Genomic DNA, 22,268 nt, shown 5'->3' with positions numbered 1-22,268 from the left:
ACCGAGTCCCGGTCCCAGTGCCAGGCCTAGACCGGGACTAGGCACCGGAGGCGGTGCAGGGATTAGTGGACCCCTCCCCCAGCGCTCCCCTTGCCCCGCCCGAGGCAGCGAGGACCCCTGGGCCCCGGGGTGGTGAGGGAGCTTCGTGCTGGCGGTGCCCAGGCTGGGGACTTGGCCTCACTGGGAGGGGGCCGTACGGCGGCAGGCCGAGGTGCGGGAGAGCTGTCAGGCTGCTGCCCGGCTCGGGTGCGGGGGGGTGGGCTCAGCGCGGGGGTCGCCCGGCCTCATTCCCCCGCCGAGGCCACGGCCGGGCGGGCAGTGCCCGGGCGGGTAACCCGACCCGACCCGGCTCCCGGGAGCCGCTCACCCCGCACGGCCGGGCAGGGGGAGGGAGAGGAATGGGGAGGAGGGGGAAGGGAAGGAGTGGTGGGTGAGGGGCCGTGGGGACCGCAGGGCCGAGTCCCCGGCCTGTCTGCGCAGCTCTAGGGCGGCTGCCTTTGGAGCCCCAGAGGAGCCAGCCCCCTGCCTCGCGGGCGTCGGGCCTGCGGCAGGAGGGAGCCCTGGGGCTGTACAGGCTTGGCTCGGGGAGGCAGACCCGAGCTACTGCCTCCATTTTGTTTCCTGCTCAGCTTGGTCTGTGGTGGTGGTGGTGTGGGCTTGGGGTGCGGCCGGGCAGGGGGTTCACCTGCGGCCGCGCCTGTTCGGGGTTTGAGGCCTCGAAGACCCCATCCCAAGCCCCCAGGTGAGCCCTGCGGCAGGAGGGGGGGTTGCCTTGGCCTCGGGCCGAGCCGAGCGGGCTGAGGGCAGGTGCCCAGTGGATGGGGAACCCGGGCTGTAACCTAAGATGGAGGCCGGGACTGACGCGGGCCCGAGCGGGTCTGGCGGGCGGTCAGACAGGCCCCAGCCCGGCCAGGTGCCGCCGGGGCTGGGCTCGAGACCGGTAGGGTGCTAGAGTTGTATGCAGCCCGGGGCCCGCGCAGCGCCCCGAGGTAGGTGAGGGCACTGGAGTGCCACCCACGACGCCCGCAGGCCCCGACACTCTGGGGAGGCGCGCGAGGCCTCTGGGGAACCCGCCTCAGGCCCCGCCCGGACTGCCGGGCCGGCCCGTAGGCCCGGGCCGCAAGCGGGCGCGCAGGGGGAGGGGAGGGGGCGGCAGCGGCGGCTCCGCTGATTGGGCGACGCGCTCGCGAGCCCGACTTCACCCGCCCTGAACCCCGAAGAGTGAGGCGAGGGAGCGCGCGCCGTGGGGGAAGGGGTGCGCGCGCACTCGGGGCCCCAGCCGCACGCGGGCCGGCGCGAGGCGCTCGGTCGCACGCGCCGCCGCGGGGGCGCGCGCGGTGGGGGTGTGAGGAGGAGGAGGCGGCGGCGGAATAGGCCGGGGCAGGTCGCGCTAGCTGCTTTCTACCCTGAAGAGAGACGCGGGGGGAGGGGGGTGCGGCGAGCGGTTCCGCGCTCTCCCCACCGCTCCGCTCGCGCCCCAGTGTAATGAGGGTCACCCCCTCCCCCCAGCCGGCCCGGGAGGGGGCGCGGGGCACGGTAACTAGTGCGCTGGGGTGGGCGGCGGGCAGGCGCGAGCAGGAGGGAGGAGGCGGCCGGGCGGGGAAGATGGTGGTGGCCGTGAGGTGAGGGGCGCGGGGGAGGGCCGGGTGCGGCTCAGGGTTGGTGGCCGGCGGCATTGCGGCCGCAGGCCCCCTCCCCCTCCATCACTACCAGCGGGGCTCAGGCCTAGCCGGCCGGGCCGCCGCGAACTTCCTCCCCGCGCGGCCTGTGCCCCACCGGCCTCCCGCGCGCACCTCGGCCTGCGCCTCCCCTCAGGTAGCCGGCTTGGGGGCACGGGGCCGGCTGCTCTCCTGCAGCAAACTTTGCTTGCTGCTGAATATTGATGAGTGCGATCGGCTCGGCCAGGAGGTGCTGCCGGCCCTCCGGGAAGGAGCGCGGCCCGGGCAGGCGGCGGCGGCGTCGGCAGCAGCCATGTTTGTCAAGCTGTAGCAGCTGCTGCTGCCCTGACTCGGCTTCACCCGCTGCCTCCGTTTCTCCCCCTGCCGCGTTCCGACCTCTGGGCCCTGCAGCCGTGCACCGAGCAGGCCTGCCGTCAGGAAGGCGAGCTTCGTTGTGCACCCGCTTCGGCCGACTTGCCTACGGCCTCAGCACGGCCGCTGCAAAGGCTCCGGCGCCGGCTGGGGCGCAGGGTGCAGCGCTATTGTGACCGCTGCGCCCGAGCGAGTCAGGAAGGATGGGGGGGTAGTAACCTTTTTGTGTAGCCTCCGGGAGCCCCCACTCGATCCCTACAGCCCCCCTCCCTTCGGGAGATCCTGCCGTTGGACCCCCAACGGGGGAGGGGAGGACGATTCTACTTTGAGATTTGGAAATTTCTACTGCCAAAGGGATTTTAATTTTAGATCAGCCCAATTGTCCACCAATCTGCAGTGCAGGGAAAAGGGACGGGCTGTTTCCATGTGGCAAGATCTCCCCAGCTCTGGGAAGATGGAGTTTGTGGAGGCTCACCCGAAGCCATTTTTCCATCGTCAGCTGGGGAACTTTTTCCGCCCATGAAGTGCCGCAAGAATGGCATCGAGGCCACTAGGCCTTGAGAAGTGGCTGCCATTTTGAAGATAAGAGTCAATGGCTTGTAAACTCAGATTAATTGCCGTGTTTTTGGATTCCAGGTTGATGCTGGCCCAGGATGGATCAGACCTGTGAACTATCTAGAAGAAATTGTCTGCTGCCCTTTTCCAATCCAGTGAATTTAGATGCCCCTGAAGACAAGGACAGCCCTTTCGGTAATGGTCAATCCAATTTTTCTGAGCCACTTAATGGGTGTACTATGCAGTTGTCGACTGCCAGTGGAACATCCCAAAATGCTTATGGACAAGATTCTCCATCTTGTTACATTCCACTGCGGAGACTACAGGATTTGGCCTCCATGATCAATGTAGAGTATTTAAATGGGTCTGCTGATGGATCAGAATCCTTTCAAGACCCTGAAAAAAGTGATTCAAGAGCTCAGTCGCCAGTTGTTTGCACTTCCTTGAGTCCTGGTGGTCCAACAGCACTTGCTATGAAACAGGAACCCTCTTGTAATAACTCCCCTGAACTCCAGGTAAAAGTAACAAAGACTGTCAAGAATGGCTTTCTGCACTTTGAGAATTTTACTTGTGTGGACGATGCAGATATAGATTCTGAAATGGACCCAGAACAGCCAGTCACAGAGGATGAGAGTATAGAGGAGATCTTTGAGGAAACTCAGACCAATGCCACCTGCAATTATGAGCCTAAATCAGAGAATGGTGTAGACGTGGCCATGGGAAATGAACAAGACAGCACACCAGAGAGTAGACACGGTGCAGTCAAACCGCCATTCTTGGCATTAGCTCCTCAAACTGAAACACAGAAAAATAAGCAAAGAAATGAAGTGGACGGCAGCAATGAAAAAGCATCCCTTCTCCCAGCCCCCTTTTCACTAGGAGATGCAAAGGTTACCATAGAAGAGCAATTAAACTCAATAAATTTATCTTTTCAGGATGATCCAGACTCCAGTACCAGTACATTAGGAAACATGCTAGAATTACCTGGAACTTCATCATCATCTACTTCACAGGAATTGCCATTTGTAAGCAGTTTTTGGTACAACTTAAATATATACATAAATGTATATATACAGGCAACTTAAAGGGAAGTTATAAAAACCAATAATAATTGGTTTTTGGTTGCTAATAACTAATTGGTTTTTGGAAAGCTTACTGCTAATGATAAGCTCTTTGGGAAATTTTTACTTAGATTTTTGAATTTCTTGTATGAGTTTGGTCCTTTTCTGATTTTCCCAGTTAACTCCATTGAGGACTGGCTAAGAGTTAAACTTATAAGGGCGTTTGATTGAGTTCAGATTTAAATTTTCAAGATAGATGGAGGTATACATTTGTTTAGCTTTTTTTTTTTTTTTTTTAAAGGGGGGGTGCTTGGCTTTGGCTTACTGGTCATGAGTACAGGTGAACCAGTTATTTTGGAGTCCTGTTTCTGCATAAGGCATGGCATGTATCTTTTAGTTGTTGGGGTGATCCTTGCTACAGGTTGCAGTGCCTTTGGGGTACACATTCAAAGTAGCTGAGAAGGCCTTCTTGGACATCAGTAATTTTTCTGAACTACCTGTTGTACAGATAACTGCCACCATCAGGAAGTCTTGGACGTTTTGTAGTTTTAAGTTTTGTATATATATGTATAGTATGTGTTATAGAAGTGGAAAAAAAATGTAATTTGAGTTACTCAATAATACTATTGTTAGATTGCGGTAAATGATTAAGTTTTTTTTCAATTTGATCTTATGCAGAATTTGAGTCTCCCTAGTTAGCCAAATGACAGAGGTAACTTTTCTTAGCTTCACTTTCATCACCTTTAAAATCTGAACCAACTCGATTGTCAAAAGATTCCTTTCAGCTTTAAATGTTTGATTCTGGTTTTGTTTCTGCCCAGAAATATTGTCATGGTCACCTGTATTGTCATCAGAGAGGACCCCTTTACCCCTTAACAGTGCCTCTGAAATACTATGATTTAATCAGAAACAATTTATGGCGTGTGGTGATCTTTTTGATTGCATTAAACCTTCATTTTATCATACGGCCCTGCTGTTCTTTAGAGTGAGAATGTGGGTGTGTCACTTTTGTTTCTGTTGATTCATATCTTAAATGTACTCCTTGATTTCTTAGCTTGGCAGTTGCAGATTTTAAAATTTTGTTTTGGTAGTTATCTTGAGTGTATTGTCCTAGATATTTTTTTAGGGTAGATGGGTTTTGTTGGCAGTCTATTGGCAACTCAGACAAATCCTTCTTGGATTCACATTGAAATTTATTTTACATGTATATAGTTTTGTCTTTGTATCTACATAAAAACTTAGATCTGACAGTGGAGATAAATGTTTCTCTAGAAGCATGCAAATATAAATTAATTTATCTGGTTCCTATCAAAGATGTCAGTGGAGTATTGGTTCTATTAAGAACAGTTGAAAATACTGGAGTCTTTTGAAGGTATGTTGTGCATCTGAAGTGGGAGTTACCTTGTATACATGTAGAAGAAGTTGTTTCAGGTAGAAAAACTAAATTGCTCAAAGATTATGGGCTTGTAGAAGCAAGTATCCTTCCTTAATTTATTCTTTTAAGACTTTAATTCAAGGTTGTGAATGAAATCTATAGCTTTGATTTTTGCCTTTGATATTTTTTAGCTGAGGATTTAAAGTGAAGTCAATTGCAAAACGCAAATTTAGTTGAATAAGCTTGGGAAAGATTTAATTAAAAATAATACAGGGAGTTCCCATTGTGGCTCAGTGGTAATGAACCTGGCTAGTAACCATGAGGATGGGGTTGATCCCTGGCCTCTCTCAGTGGGTTAAGGATCTGGCATTGCCACAAGTTGTGGTATAGGTTGCAGACGTGGCTTGGATCTGGCGTTGCTATGGCTGTGGTGTAGGCCAGCAGCTATAGCTGCTAGCCTGGGAACTTCCACACGCCATGGGTGCTGCCCTAGACAGCGGAAAAGAAAAAAAAAAAAAAAAGCTGTGTAGCCACACACTATTGATGTATTCAGACTTTTCATGGTTGATTAGTTGATGCAGAAGGTATAGAGCACTTAAACTCTGTATTTGCTCCTATGCTCAGGGCTAGAAATTTTAGAAAATCTTTAACAAATGCTATTTGTCTTTTTTTCTGTTAGTAATATCGTGATAGAATAAGATTTTTTTGGTGAGAGTAAAAGTAGTTATATTAGGGTTTTAAGCCCTCTGGAGTTAGAGAAATACACATAATTCAACATCACATTGCTAGTTGTTTTGTACATCTAGCTACCAGCAGACTTTGTCCTCTGTCATAAATGAGCAGGCTCTTCAGTTTTTCCTATACTCTTCAGTTATTTTTTTCTGCATACAGTAATGTGAAATGGTTGTCATCATAGGTAATAATCCTGACCTGGTGCTTTTATATTTATTTGATACTGTCTAATTTCGGGCAATGTACATATACGGTGGTTTGTACATTGTAGGTGCTTGAAAAAAATCTTGAAGGAAGATTGGTCCCCAGAGCTCCAAGTTAAAACAAGCAATAACTTACAGTTTATTAAGTGTTTTGGTCTGTATTGTCTCATTGGGTCTTCATAGCTCTGTAGTAAAAACAGATGCCATAAAAGACATAGATCAACCTTTAAGGCATTTGAGATTATTGGAGACAAGACTGAAACCCATGAAGCCATAGAATTATGAGTACTCTTGGTTTTCTTTAGTGACTTTTGAAGGTCTCCAACACTCTTGCCTGGGTCTGAAGTGACTCCTATTTTTTTCACTAGGCTGATTTGTAGCAGTTGTTTTTTACTCTTCTTCACTTATTTTATGGAGATAAATATGAAGATAGATAATTTATGTTATGGCAGTATTCCTGAATTTGGGGATCCAGATGTAGCCAGCCTCCATCATGGTCGATGTACATGTTATACATCTTTTATCTAAAGAGGACAACTAAAAATGAATACACTTAAAATGAGAACTAAAATTTCATAAGGAGAGAAAGGTTTACTTAGGATTTTGTATTGAAGAGTAAAATTAAGAATTTTGAAATGTTTTAAATTTTTATTAAAATTTTGATTATGATGGCAGCTATTTGTTATAATATAAGAATCAAATAGATTTTTAAAAAATTTGTAAGTTCCTGTGTGGCTCAGCAGGTTAAGGATCCAGTGTTGTCAATTCAGCGGCACAAGTTTGATTCCTGGCTCGGGAACTTCCACATGCTGTGAGCATGATCAAAAAAAAATTTTGGCCAGCAGAATCGATAGGGAGATGCCATACTTTATTTTGCTTCATTTTCTTATCATGGTCATAAGGAGGATAAATTTTTGTAAAACTATTTAAAGACTTACTTAGTCTTATTAGAGTTCTCTTTTAATTTTTAAAAATTAAAGTATAGTTGATTTGCAGTGTTGTGTTAAGGGTTCTCTTTTAAAAAATATCCACCAGAAAATTTCAGACAAATTCCAAAGAAGAGAAAATAATTGAATTTCTGTGTACTCCTTACCTAGCTTCAAGAATTAAGATATTTTGCCAACTTTTTTTTTTTTTTTTTTGCTTTTTAGGGCCACACCCACAGCATAGGTAAGTTCTTAGGCTAGGAGTCAGTCGGAGCTACAGATGCCGGCCTACCCCAAGCACAGCAGTGCCAGATCCGAGCTGTATCTGTGACCTACACCACAGCTCATGGCAATGCTGGATCCCCGACACACTGAACGAGGCCAGGGATCGAACCCACATCCTCATGGATACTAGTCAGATTCATTTCTACTGCAACAGGAACTCCCAATCTTGTTTTGTTTTTAACACTTTAATTTAGCATTCTATTAAGGTTGAGGTATTAGACACCATATGTGTTCATAATATTGGCAGACTTATTTTAACTTCCCTTCACTGTGTCACTCACTAACATTTCTTAATCCTTTGATGTTCATCACATCACTCTTTGGAGCTTCTGTTCTGCTGTCCTTGTCAGTTGTCACGTCTAATGGTTGACCTAGATGAGAGTTTTCCCTAACATGTAATTGGGGTGGTTTGTCTTTATTATTTACATAGACTTTAAGAAAAACGGCCTCTTTTTGTCAGATTTGTTTGTACTTTTACCTTGTGATTGATTTGCACTATAATACTAGTTAGTGCTTCCTTGGGTGGAGACAGACATGTTGTCCATGAGATGGATGTTTCAGTAGAGATTGTTGGCCATTTAAAAACATTTCTTGAAGTTCCCCTCCTGGCTCAGTGGTTAATGAATCTGACTAGGAACCATGAGGTTTCGGGTTTGATCCCTGGCCTTGCTCAGTGGGTTAAGGATTCGGCATTGCTGGCGTTGCCGTGAGCTGTGCTGTAGGTCGCAGACTCGGCTCGGATCTGGCATTGCTGTGGCTCTGGCGTAGGCCGGTAGCTACAGCTCCGATTAGACCCCTAGCCTGGGAACCTCCATATGCCACAGAATCGGCCCTAGAAATGGCAAAAAGACAAAAAAAAAGATATCTTACAGGTTCCTGTTGTGGCTCTGTGGGTTAAGAACCCTGCTAGTATCCATAAGGATGTGGTTCGATCCCTGGCCTCTCTCAGTGGATTAAAGATTTGGCATTGCTGTAAGCTGTGGTATTAATTGCAGACATGGCTCAGATCTGGCGTGGCTGTGGCTGTGGCATAGGACAACAGCTGCAGCTCCAATTTGACCCCTACCTTGGGACCTTCCGTATGCTGAGAGCGTGGCCCTAAAAAAAGACCAAAAAAAAAGTGGGACTTGAATTGATGTCAATTGGGTTGAGTTTGGTTAGCTTTAGAAGGGTACTTTGGATAAAAGAATTAAATGAACACAGTATTTTCTTGTTTTGTTTTTTGTCTTTTGTCTTTTTAGGGCCGTACCTGCGGCATATGGAGGTTCCCAGGTTAGGGGTCTAATCAGAGCTGTAGCCGCCAGCCTACGCCAGAGCCACAGCAACACGGGATCCAAGCCACATCTGCAACCTACACCACAGCTCACAGCAATGCCGGATCCTTAACCCACTGAGCAAGGCCAGACATTGAACCTGCAGCCTCATGGTTCCTAGTAGGATTTGTTTCCGCCGCACCACAACAGGAACTCCTGAACATAGTATTTTCAGAAGGTTGGATAGGATGGCTGTCCTCAAGTAATAAAGCCTAAAAATCTAGACTGTGACACTGGTATTTATGTGACAGAAACTGAGAGCCAGTAAGGATTTTTAGTTGAGAAATGATAATGATGAAATCTGTTTGGAAAACTGGCTGGGAGAGAGTAGAGGCAATGTTAGGATGTAGGAATCTGTTGCAGTAGTGACTAAAAATTAGAATTAGCAAAGTCAGCAGTAGAAAGGGGATAAATCCAAAAGATTGTTTCACAGGAGGGAAATTGGCAGCCCTTTTAGGGTTGCCTGGATAGGAGGCAAAATTAGAGGTTGGATTTTGGGAATGAAGGAGAGAGTTAAATAAATGCACATGATGTCCAAGGCTTGTTGTGTTGTGCCTGAGACAAATGATTCCTCAGGGGAATCTCTCTTTTTCCCTCCTCATCCTAGCAACTCTCTACTCCCTCCTATCTTCACATTTCTCAGTTGCTGCACTTTATCTGACTCTGTCCATCTTACTGGAGGCCCTGGTTTTATTCATTACTCTTTCCACTTTCCCTCCAGGATCTTTATTTTCAACCTTCATTGAATCACTTGTTCTCCTAAAACCAGGGTGACATCTGCCTATCTTTCTCTATCCTGCAACCCCTTCAGTTTCTTTACTTTTTACTGGTGAATTTCTTTCAAGAGTTACCTACTTTCTCTCTCTCTTTTTTTTGGCTGAGCCCGTGGCATGCGAAATTTCCTGGCCAGGGATTGAACCTGAGCCAGAGCTACCTCAGTGACAATGCAGGATCTTTAAGTCGCTGAGCCACACTGAGACTCCTTGTTTATATCCTTAAAGCTCTGTGGATTGATTGGCTTCTCTAATCTTTTCAAAAGTCACAAATGACATCTCTGTACTTATCCTACCAGATGTGTAGTGTTTTAACCACCACTCCTTTATTTTTTTCTTAAAATTTTTTTTTTAAATTAAGTTTTTATTATTTATTTATTTATTTGTTTTTGTCTTTTTGCCATTTCTTGGGCCGCTCCTGCGGCATATGGAGGTTCCCAGGCTAGGGGTCAAACTGGAGCTGTAGCCACTGGCCTACGCCAGAGCCACAGCAACGCGGGATCCGAGCCGCATCCGCCACCTACACCACAGCTCATGGCAACGCCGGATCGTCAACCCACTGAGCAAGGGCAGGGATCGAACCCGCAACCTCTCGGTTCCCAGTCGGATTCGTGAACCACTGCGCCATGACGGGAACTCCTTAAATTTTTTTTTGACTGCACCCACGGCATACAGAAGTTTCCGAGCCAGGGATCAAACCTGTATCACAGCAGTGACCTTGGCTGCTGGATCCTTAACCCACCGAGCCACATCAGAACTCTTGACCACCACTCCTTTAAACAGTCCTTTTTTGACTGCTTGTTCTCTTCTTCTTCATTCCCCAGAGTCTCTGCTTTCATTGATTCACTTTATTGCTTCTCTGCTGTGTGAAAACTTTCTTAACATGACTTCTGAGCTTCAGATTAAGAAACTCAAATTGCCAACTAAGTTCCTCTTCCACTTGTATCATACTTACCTTTAACCCCTATCTTTTATTGTCAAACATGCTCTTCCTTCCATCTTAATGGTATCATCCTCCAGTTTTGCTCAAGGCTGGAAACCTTGGAGTTATTTTTTTCAAAATGCATTTGAGTGCCTCCTGTGGAAAGACATAGTCTGCTTTTTTGGGGGTTGGGGGGCGCACTCGCAAAGTATGGAGGTTCCCAGGCTAGGGGTCAAATCGGAGCTGTAGCTTCTGGCCTATGCCACAGCCACAGCAATGCCAGATCAGAGCCCTGTCTGTGGCCTACAACACAGCTCACGGTAACGCCAGATCCTTAAGTCACTGAGCAAGGCCAGGGATCCAACCTGTGTCTTCTTGGATGCTAGTTAGATTTGTTAACCGCTGAGCCATGACGGGTACTCCATCTGCTTTTGAGGAACTTTACTTTGTGGGTTAGACAAGTGTAAACAATGGCAATACCAAATACCGCATGGTCTAGTAGGTATAGGGCAGCACTGTGAAATTGTGGAGGAAGGCATGCCTGGAGTAACCCAGAAGAACTTCACAGAGGGTTATATATAATTTGAGCAGAGATAAGACCCTAAGTAGAAGGAATAACGTATGCAAGTGACAAGAAATTGATAGGGATCTGAGAAGAGTGGGGTTTTCAGAAGATAAAGTATAAATATAGGTCTTGTATACCATGCTATAGAGTTGAATTTTTTTTGGTCTTTCGTCTTTTGTCCTTTTAGGGCCGCACTCTTGGCATATGTAGGTTCCCAGGCTAGAGGTTGAATTGGAGCTGTAGCTGCCGGCCTATGCCAGAGCCACAGCAACGCTAGATCTGAGCCGTGTCTGCAACCCATACCACAAGCTCACTGCAATGCCGGATCCTTAACCCACTGAGCAAGGCCAGGGAACGAACCTGCAACCTCATGGTTCCTAGTCCGATTCGTTAACCTCTGTGCCACAACAGGAACTCCTAGAGTTGAATTTTTATGCTATTTCTAAATTGTACAAATTGCTCGTTTTTTTCTTTTTTTCTTTTTCTGTCTTTTGTCTTTTTAGGGTCGCACTCATGGCATATGGAGGTTCCCAGGCTAGGAGTTGAATTGGACCTGTAGCTGCTGGCCTACACCACAGCCACCTGAACATGGGATCCAAGCCTTGTCTGCTACCTACACCACAGCTCATGGCAACGCTGGATCCTTAACCCACTGAGTGGGGCCAGGGATCAAACCAGTGTTCTCATGGACACTAGTTGAGTTCATTAACCACTGAGCCACAATGGGAACTCCCTTTTTAATTTCTTCATTTCCATTTTGCTATGATTTTTTTTTTTCTTTTGTCTTTTTTGTTGTTGTTGTTGTTGCTATTTCTTGGGCCGCTCCCTCGGCATATGGAGGTTCCCAGGCTAGGGGTTGAATCGGAGCTGTAGCCACCGGCCTACGCCAGAGCCACAGCAACGCGGGATCCGAGCCGCGTCTGCAACCTACACCACAGTTCACGGCAACGCTGGATCGTTAACCCACTGAGCAAGGGCAGGGACCGAACCTGCAACCTCATGGTTCCTAGTCGGATTCGTTAACCACTGCGCCACGACGGGAACTCCTACTATGATGTTTATCACTGGTGTTCATAAAGTCTTTCTCTCCAGTCTCTCTGGAGAGACAGACAATATTTCCTCTGGCTTCCAAAAGGACAAATACTAGGTTTCTGGTTAAAGCTTTACTTTCAGTGTCTCTTTCTCACCCCATTTGACTAACAAATAAAGCCTTTTTGATAAGACCTCATCCTGACCTTCCCAAATCTCTTGTTAAACCCAGGACATCCTCCTGGGGTTCGGCCAAACTGAACTGTTAGTGGAGCCTTGCCTTACCCTCTCCTGGCTCATGCCTTTCTCTTTCTGGTCTGATTCATCTTTTTGCATCTTCACAGTGTGTAGCCTGGTGTCTTCCTTATATTACACTTACATATTTATGGAGTGAAAGAAAGAAAAACAGCATTAATACAGAGATAGAAGTTGGGGAGGGGAGTAAATTTTAGTTAGGGAGGATGTGAGCTCAGTGTACCAAGTTTTAAAACTTAAAGAGATTTTATCTCCTCATACATTGAGTTTCTAAGAGCTTTGAATTTGTGATCCCTTTATCTCAGGCATTCATTTTTCTCATTTTCCTTTAATCTCTTAATTAAGGATATTAAATCATAATACTTTTAAGTTGGATAGATCCCTTTGAGAGTGTATTTTGCTACCTATTTAGTAGAAGTACCTTTAATTTCTGAGACCCAGTTCTTCATCTCTAAATCGAGTGAATACTGTGCAGCCTCGCATGACTGAGATGTTACAAGGTAAAATTATATGAAGTGGCCAGCACAGTGCTAGTTCTGAAGTAGGTGCTGAGCATATGATGCCTATTTTTATTATATGTCAAGAGTTAAATGCACATTTGGAAAAGTTAGTTGTGAATTTTGGGCATCCTATCTTTTCATTTTTGCTTTTTTTTTCCTTCCAAACTCTTCTTGCTTAGTTGGTAAGATAAAGGCATTAACTACTTTTTTGACCGTTCTATATTTATTTAATAGTCAAGAGAATTTGATCTATTTTTTATTTGGTAATCAAGAGAATTTAATTTGGGCCTTAGGATCAGTATCTTTTCTGTATCCCAACTATTAAGTAGTGTAACTTTGGTTGTCCTTTGTCATAAATAAAAATGTTTCATTTCCATGGTTTTTCAGGGAGCCTAATGAAAGGAGATCCCACCTCTTTTCAGGTTTTATTTTCATTGGTTGGTCATTCTAACTTTTATTTATTTTTGGCTGTGCCTGCAATATGTGGAAGTTCCTGGGACAGGGCTTGAACCATAGCCACAGCAGTGACAACATCAGGTCCTTAACCCTCTGAGCCATGAGGCTACTCCAATTTTTGAAACTTCATAACCTTTTTTTTTGTCTTTTTTTTCTGGGCCACATCAGCGGCACATGGAGGTTCCCAGGCTAGGGGTCAAATTGGAGCTGCAGCCACCGGTCTATGCCAGAGCCACAGCAATGCCAGATTCAAGCTACGTCTGCTACCTACACCACAGCTCATGGCAACACCGGATCCTTAACTCACTGAGCGAGGCCAGGGATCAAACCCACAACCTCATGGTTCCTAGTTGGATTTGTTTCTGCTACACCATGACAGGAACTCCCAAAACTTTATAACCTTTTAAAGAAGTTGCTATGGATCTTTTTAGTTAGAAAAGTAGTAAAAATTCATGGTAAAAGAAAAGTTAAAAATGAAACATTAACAAAAAGGAACTTTATTTCTGTCATCCCTATATCCTCCTTCATTATCACTCTTAATATTGTATTAGAATTTTCTTTGTGTCTGTATACTTTTTTTTTTATCCATTTGGTTATGCAAGTGGCCTGATATACATATTATTGAATACCTTGGTTATTAAGTTAAGGACATATATTCATATGAGCATGTAGGTAAATCTCCATTTTTTAAAAACTTGAAATCAGTGTAAACTTACATGCAGTTAGTTATAAGAAATAATACAGAGAGATACCATGAATATTTTGCATGGTTTTGCAATGGTAATGTTTTACAAAACATCTAATACCACAAGCAGGATAGTGACAATGGTATAATCTACCAGTCTTATTTAGATGAGCTCAGTTTTGTTTGTTTTTTTAAATATTTCAAAAGAAAATTCTATACATCTACATAAGGATGTATTCCAGATGTCTCTGGTTTTACTTGTACTTGTTTGTGTGTATGTACTATATTAAGTTCTCTGCGCTTAAATTTTTTTTAATTTATTGTCCAAGGCTTACAGCGGCTTGATGTGGGATTTTAGTCCCAGATCAGGAATTGAACCTGGGCTGCAATGGTGAAAGTACTGGGTCTTAACCAGTAGACCACCAGGAAACTCCCCCAAGTCCTCTACATTTTTATTACCTCTGTGGGTTTGCATATGCACTACCACAGTCAAATTGTGGAACAGTTTCTTTCAGTGCCACAGGGATCTCTCCTGAGACCCTTTTATCCTATACTCATCTTCCTGGTAGCTCCTTCTTCAAACTTTGCCAATGGCTAATCTGTCCTTTGTTTTTAAAATTTTGTTATTTCAAAAATGTAAATGGAATCATATGGTATATGTATATAGCCTTTGGGATTGGGTTTTTTCACTTAGAGTAATTCCTTGGAGATTGTTCCAAGTTGTTGAGTATGTCAATATTTTGTTCCTTTTTATTACTAAGTAGTGTTCTATGATATATATATACCATGGTTTGTTTAACCATTCACCTGTTAAAGGACATCTGGGTTGGAGTTCCCTTGTGGCACAGCGGAAACGAATACAACATGAACCATTAGGTTGCCAGTTCGATCCCTGGCCTCACACAGTGGGTTAAGGATCCGGCGTTGCCGTGAGCTATGGTGTAGGTAGCAGACAGGCTCAGATCTGGCGTTGCTGTGGCTTTGGTATAGGCCGGCAGCTGTATCTCTGATTTGACCCCTGGCCTGGGAACCTCCATGTGCCACAGGTGCGGCCCTAAAAAAAAAAGAAGAAATAAAAAGGACATCTGGGTTGATTCTAGCTTTTGGCTCTTAGAAGTAAAAGTGCTATGAACATTCATATACAGATTTTGTGTGAACATAAGTTTTCATTTCTCTGGGGTAAATGCTTAAGAGTGTATTTGCTGAATTATGAGGTACTGGCAAGTTTACTTTTATAAGAAACTACCAAGTCGATTTCCACAGTGATTGTGCTATTTACTTTCTCACCAGTGGTGAATAAGTGATCTAGCTTCTCTTCATCCTCACCATTATTTGGTGTTGTCACTATCTTTGTTCTAACCATTTTGAGAGTTATGTAATGATATCTTGTTATGGTTTTAATTTTCATTTCCCTGATAGTTAATGACGTTGAACATCTTTTTTGCATGCTTATTTGCCGGCTGTATATCTTTTTTGGTGAAGTGTATTCATGTCTTTTCCCCATTTTCTAATTGGATTATTTGATTTTTTAAAAAAAAATTTTGAGTTTTGAGAGTTCTTTATTTATACTAGATGATCTACATTCTTTATTTTAGGTTTTTTTATTTTTATTTATTTTTATTTTTATTTTTTATTTTTGTCTTTTTGCTATTTCTTGGGCCGCTCCCGCGGCATATGGAGGTTCCCAGGCTAGGGGTTGAATCGGAGCTGTAGCCACCGGCCTACGCCAGAGCCACAGCAACGCAGGATCCAAGCCGCGTCTGCAACCTACACCACAGCTCACGGCAACGCCGGATCGTTAACCCACTGAGCAAGGGCAGGGATCGAACCCACAACCTCATGGTTCCTAGTCGGATTCGTTAACCACTGCGCCACGATGGGAACTCCCAAACCATAATTTTTAAGTATTGCTTCTACTTTTGGATTACTTACTAGAGAAAGAGTAAAATCACATACATTGGTGGTTTCCCCTTAATAAATCAGAACAGATTTTAGTGTTTGTTACTGTTACAAGATGAAATTACTTTATTAAGGCTTCTAAAGTTCTTTTCACATCTCCAATGACCTTACATAAAATGCCATAATACTGTGTTAAAGATTGCTGGAAAGATAAATTCCATTTTGGAGCAAGAAGAAATATATTTACACATTAGATTAAATTAAAAATAATTATTGGTTATATGATATCCCCTCATATACCAGGAAGAATCTGAAGGTAGTCTTTCTTTGTAAATTATGAGGGTGTATTCCCCTTGTCATCTCTAATTTCTCTTGATGCAGTAATTGGAGCTGTTTGGGATCCCTGGTGAAAGTAGGCAATGTGCAAGTTATATCTGTACCCAGTAAAAATAATAGGCATTAATGCTTGCTAATTGTTATTGGAATTTTGTATTGAAAAGCATTTCTTTCTTTTTTTTTTTTTTTTCTTTTGATTTTTGGTCATTCCGTGGCATGTGGAGTTCTGGGCCAGGGATCAGATCTGAGCCACAGTCATGACCTATGCCACATCTGTTGCAACATGGGATCCACAACCCACTGTGCTGGGATCGAACCTGCGACCTAGTGTTCCCAAGATGCCGCCTGTTCCATTGTGTCACGTGGAAACTCGAAAGGCATTTCTTTAACATTGTAGTTGGTTCAATTGACAATGTATTTTTTTTTTTTTTTTTGTCTTTCTTCCTTTTAGAGCTGCACCAGCGGCAAATGGAGGTTCCCAGGCTAGGGGTCCAATTGGACCTACAGCTACCGGCCTATGCCAGAGCCACAGCATCGCCAGATCCAAACTGTGTCGGCGACCTATACCACAGCTCGTGGTAATGCCGGATTCTTAACCCACTGAGTGAGGCCAGCGATCAAACCCACAACCTCATGGTTCCTAGTTGGATTCGTTTCCGCTGTGCCCTAACAGGAACTCCGACTCTATTTTTATAATTATCATATCAAGTGAAAGCACTTCCATGGTGCCATGATCTTTAAAGAATTGCGGAGCAGTTGGCTGAGAGGTAATACAGTTCTACATTTAAAGTACTTTTTTTTTTTTTAACATAGTAGAGCTGTGGGGCAGAAGGTAATTAAACTACCAAAATTAGTTTTTTGGTGGAGTAGATATTAGAGTTGTAAGTAAAGTCTTGATAGGTACCTTATTAATTTCTTAGTACTGTCTGTGGAATTATCTCCTTAGGATAAGCTGCTGATAGTGTAATTATCAGGGCAGTGGGCTGAATTTTTTTTTGTCTCAGATGTATATACCTACTTATGTATAGCTTTCCAAAAGTACTGTATTATTTTACACAATTCTAAATAATATATGAATAGTATTTTCCTCCCTTTGATAGCAAGCCAACTTTGGTAGCGTTGGTGTTGTAAGTTTTTACTTTATTTAATAGATGCATAATGCTACCACAGGATTGATTTAATACAACTTTATTGTTGAAAACGATTTCTTTGTTTGCTTCTATGGCCTTTGTGTTATATCCTTTGCTGACTTATCTGTCTAGTTGTAGTGTTTTATAGCTGTTGTTGTCTGTTTATATTATTGGGTATAAATATTCTCAGTCTGTTTTTCATTTTAGTTAATGATTTTCTATAGCTGTAGAGCTGGTTTCATTTTTCATATTACCAAATTTGTGTTTTGGAGGAAACCTGAAGCTTATTTTGCATTTGTATATTTGATAAACCAACTTTGCACACTTGTGCTAATGAAGAAATCCTGTCTTCTAGTCTTATAGATCTAATAGAGATTTTAATATCCAGCACAATGCTGATGATAATTTTTATAGTGTCTTTAATATCTTTCTTGAAAACACATTCTTACAAAGAATTCTTATAAGGAATGTTTGCCTTTGTATTAGTTATCTCTTCTGCCTAACAAATTACCCTCAAATTTAGCAGTCTCTCATGTAGCATTAGGAATCAGGGAGTGGCTTAGTTAGATGGTTCTGACTTAGTCTTTCACGAGATGATAAGCAAGATGTCCATCATGGCTGCAGTCATTTGAAGGCTGTAGAATCCTCATCCAAGATGGCTCACTCATGGTTATTGGGTGTTCATGGGAGGTCTCAGTTCCTTGCCCTGTAAGCCCCTTCATAGGGCTGCTCACAGTATGTAGTTGGCTTCCGCTAGAGTGAGTGATCCAAGAGAGGAGAGACCTAGTAAGAAGATCCAAGGGGATATAGTTTTGGAGGGGAATATATTGAAACATGGATCATTGGGGGCCATCTAGGGTGGCTGGTTACCATGCCCACACAACAAGAAATGAATAGTTTTAATTAAAAACAGATGGAGTTCCCGTTGTGGTGCGGTGGTTAACGAATCCGACTAGGAACCATGAGGTTGCGGGTTTGATCCCTGGCCTTGCTCAGTGGGTTAAAGATCTGGCATTGCTGTGAGCTGTGGTGTAGGTTGCAGATGCGGCTTGGATCCCGTGTTGCCTGGGAACCTCCATGTGCCGAGGGAAGCAGCTCTAGAAAAGGCAAAAAGACCAAAAAAAAAAAAAAAGAGAAAGCTTAAGTTTACAAAGTATAAAATACACTTTATTTTACTTTTAAGCTAAGCTAATAGACCTTGTTTTTTCAAATTGAATTTTTGAATTAGGTATATGATTGAAAAATATAGAAAGATAACTAATGAAGTACTCTTGTACCTATCTGCTCACTTGACACTTTCAATTCCTTTGGCTCTTCCCTCCTTTTTTAATGACAGAGATAGCAGATTGTGCACACTTAATATTGCTTTTCCACTTAATATGTTGTTGAAATCTTTCCATTTTTGAACATTGTTTTCTCATTCTTTGGTGGCACACGGAAGTTCCTGGGGCCGGGATTGAATCTGAGCCACAGTTGGGGCATGCTGCAGCAATGCTGGATCCTTTTAAAACACTGTGCTGGGCTGGGGACAGTCTCTTCAGAGACCCTAGCTGCTGCATTTGGATTCTCAACCCACTGTGCCATAGCAGGAACTCCTTTCTCATTCTTTTTTACACCTAGATAGTATTTTATTGTATGAGTGTATGGGCGTTTTCCATTCAAATAAATACTCTTGCTGAAAGTGAGTGACTATACATAATAAGTCGTTTTGAATGTATGGATGTAAATCTGTAAGGTAAATCTCCGGTATGGAAATTGTGGGTCAAATATATTTATAATTTTGAGAAATACTGCCAATACTACCAAAAGAGTAAATGTATCTGTACTCCCAACCAGCAATATGTGAATGTGCCTATTTCAATCAAGATTCTTTTTTTTTTTTTTTTTTTTTAATTTGATGGCTGCAGCTGTGGCATAGTGAAGTTCCCAGGTCAGGGATTGAATTCAAGCCCCAGCTGTGGCAACACGGGATTCTTAATGCACTGCACTGGGCCAGGGATGGAAGCCTTGCCTCTGCAGTGACATGAGCTACTACAGTCAGATTTTTAACCCCCTGAGCCACAGAGGGTTATCTAGTGAGGATTCTTTGTATCACTTTTTAATTTTGGTAAAATATATATAGTGTAAAATTTACCATCCTAACTGTTGTGAAGTGTATAGTTGAGTAATATTAAGTGTATTCACATTTTGTGCAACCGTTCTCCAGAACTCTTTCCATCTTGGAAAATTTAAACTTGTTAAAACAACTTTATACTTTCTCTTCCTCCCAGCCCCTGGTAACTACCATTCTGCTTTCTGTCTCTGAATTTGATCTGTCTAGATACCTCGTGTAAATGGAATTATACAGTATTTATCTTTGCGTGATTGCCTTATTTCACATAGTGTAATGTCTTCAAGTTCATCCATGTTGTAGCCTGTCAGAATTTTCTTCCTTGGAATTTCCTTGTTGCCCAGGATCTGGCCGCAAGTGCTGCTGTGGTGTTGCTGTTACGGTGCAGGTTTGTTTTTTTTTTTTTGTATTTTTGCTTTTCCCTTGGGCCGCTCCCACGGCATATGGAGGTTCCCAGGCTGTGGTCTAATCGGAGCTGTAGCCACCGGCCTACTCCAGAGCCACAGCAATGCCAGATCCAAGCTGTGTCTGCGACCTACACCACAGCTCACGGCAACACCAGATCCTAACCCACTGAGCAAGGTCAGGGATCAAACCCGCAACCTCATGGTTCCTAGTCCACTGTGCCACAACAGGAACTCCTATTGTGCAGGTTTGATCCCTGGCCTGGGAACTTCTGTGGCTGTGGCTGCAGTTGCAGGAAGAAAAAGAATTTTCTTCCTATATTTTCTTTTTAGGGCCGAATCTGTGGCATATGGAAGTTCACAGGCTAGGGATTGAATCAGAACTTCAGCTGCTGGCCTACACAGCCACAGCAATGCCAGGTCCAAGCCACGTCTGCGACCTCCGCCAGAGGTCATAGCAATGCTGAATCCTTAACCCACTGGGCAAGGCCACGGATCAAACCCCACATCCTCACAGATCCTAGTCAGCTTTGTTACCACTGAGCCACAGCAGGAACTCCTTTTTTTCCCTTTTTTGGCTGTGCCCAGGGGATATGGAAGTTCCTAAGCTAGGGTTGAATCAGAGCTACAGCTGCAGGCCTATGCCACAGCCACAGCAACAGTAGATCTGAGTCACGCCTGTGACCTGTGCTGCTACTTGTGGCAACACTGGATCCCCAAACCACTGAGTGAGGCCAGGGATCGAACCTGTATCCTTACAGAGACACCATTGGGTCCTCACCCCACTGAGCCAAACAAGAACTGAATTTTCTTCCTTTTAAAAGATGTTCTGTTGTATGTATATATGACATTTTCTCTATCCATTCATCAGTTGGTAGCCACCTTTTGGTCATAGTGAATTATGCTGACATGGAACATGAGTGTGGATTCTTTTTGTTGTTGTTTTTTCTGCACCCACAGCAAGCGGAAGTTCCCAGGCTAGGGATTGACTCTGTGCCGTGGCAGCAACCTGGGCTGCCTGAAGTGACATTACCAGATATTTAACCCACTGTGGCACAAGGGAACTCCTCAGTGGGGATTCTTTTTTTTTTTTTTAATTTCTTTTTATTTTTTATTTTAGGGCCGCACCTGCAGCATATGGAAGTACCCACGCTAGGGGTCCTGTTGGAGCTGCAGATGTGTTTATACCACAGCCACAGCAATGATGGATCCAAGCCGTGTCTGACCTACACCACAGCTCAAGGCAGTGCTGGATCCTTGGCATGCTGAGTGAGGCCAGGGATTGAACCAGCATCCTCATGGATACTAGTCAGGTTTGTTTCCACTGAGCCATGACAGAAACTCCATCAGTGGGGATTTTAAATGAAGTTATTTCTTATACCTGAGGGGGAAAAGAAATAGTAAACATTTATTTCGTACCTAAATAATGTAGAATTTGGGAAATGTTTTTTCTTTTCTTCTTTCCTCCCTCCTTTCTCCTTTCCCTTCCTTTATTTCCAAAGGTATTTTTGGTTGTTTAAAGCGTGGACTTTGAAAAATCAACCTAACATCTTATACTTATATCATGTAGAATTTTTTTCAGTATTTCAACGTTGAATATCTGTATTACTTATAAATTTGAAAAGCATAGTACTACATTTTAAAAATCAAGGGTACGGGAGTTCCCGTCATGGCGCAGTGGTTAACAAATCCGACTAGGAACTATGAGGTTGCGGGTTTGATCCCTGCCCTTCCTCAGTGGGTTAACGATCCGGTGTTGCCGTGAGCTGTGGTGTAGGTCGCAGACGCGGCTTGGATCCTGCGTTGCTGTGGCTCTAGCAAAGGCTGGCAGCTACAGCTCTGGTTAGACCCCTAGCCTGGGAAACTCCGTATGCCGCTGGAGTGGCCCAAGAAATGGCAAAAAGACAAAAACAAACAAACAAACAAACAAACAACCAAGGGTACGACTGAGTGTGGCTTTACGGTACTTACAGAGTTGAATGATCAAAACTGCTATCTAATTCCAAAACATTTCATTACCTAGAAAGAAACACTAGCCAACAATCACCCCTTATTTTCCCATCCCCTGGTCCTTGGCAACCACATTCAGTTGCTGAATTTATCTGGATATGTGTTTATTTTCTGGATATGTATTTCATATAAATGGAAACATTCAGTTTGTGGCCTTTTGTGTCTGACTTTCATTTAGAATAATGTTTTCAGGTTTATCCATGTTGTTGTATTACTGTAAAATATTTGGTTCTATTTTATTGCCAAATAATATTGCATTATGTTATATACCATCTTTTGTTTATCCATTCATCAGTTGATGAGCATTTTTGTTTTGTGGGGTTTTTTGGGGGGGCACATGCGCCATGGGGGAAGTTCCCGGCCAGGGATTGAATATGACATGTGCCCCCGGTCCAGCAACTGTGGATTGATCCTTAATGCACTGTGTCAGGCCAGGGATCTAACCTGCACTTTTCACAGAGATGATGCCAGATCCTTAACCTACCGTGCCACAGTGGGAACTTTTTTTTTTTTTTTTTAATGAGGTTTGTTTCTTCCCACTTTCTTGCCTGTTAGGAGTAATGCTGTTAGGAACAACTGCATGCAGGTTTTTTTGTATGGTCATGTGTTTTCAGTTCTCTTGAGTATATTCCTAGGAGTGGCATTGCTGGGTCACTTGATGATTCCTTTTTTTTTTTTTTTTTCTTCTGTCTTTGTCTAGGGCCATACCTGCGG

The 22,268-nt window shown here is 43.9% G+C and overlaps 1 protein-coding gene across 8 annotated transcripts in view; it reads left to right on the top strand.

The window, feature by feature from the left end:
- The first annotated feature begins 610 nt into the window (after positions 1–610).
- Positions 611–22,268, top strand: part of NSD1 (nuclear receptor binding SET domain protein 1) — a 157,081-nt gene continuing 135,423 nt past the window's right edge. For 3 of the 8 annotated variants that reach the window (XR_007134496.1, XR_007134497.1, XM_047778008.1), the window contains exons 1-2: positions 1,350–1,536; positions 2,667–3,610. Coding sequence is in view for 6 of the 8 variants with exons in the window: in XM_047778008.1 (XP_047633964.1) it covers positions 2,684–3,610 (927 nt within the window). In the remaining 2 variants the exon portion in view is untranslated. Of the gene's footprint in view, positions 743–1,332; positions 1,537–2,666; positions 3,611–22,268 lie in introns of those variants that run through there. The other 5 variants (XM_047778011.1, XM_047778010.1, XM_047778009.1 and 2 more) reach the window with 5 other exon arrangements.

This window comes from Phacochoerus africanus, chromosome 4 (genome assembly GCF_016906955.1).
Source record: "Phacochoerus africanus isolate WHEZ1 chromosome 4, ROS_Pafr_v1, whole genome shotgun sequence".
Classification (NCBI taxonomy): Eukaryota; Metazoa; Chordata; class Mammalia; order Artiodactyla; family Suidae; genus Phacochoerus; species Phacochoerus africanus.
This window is presented reverse-complemented; position numbering and strand designations above follow the sequence as displayed.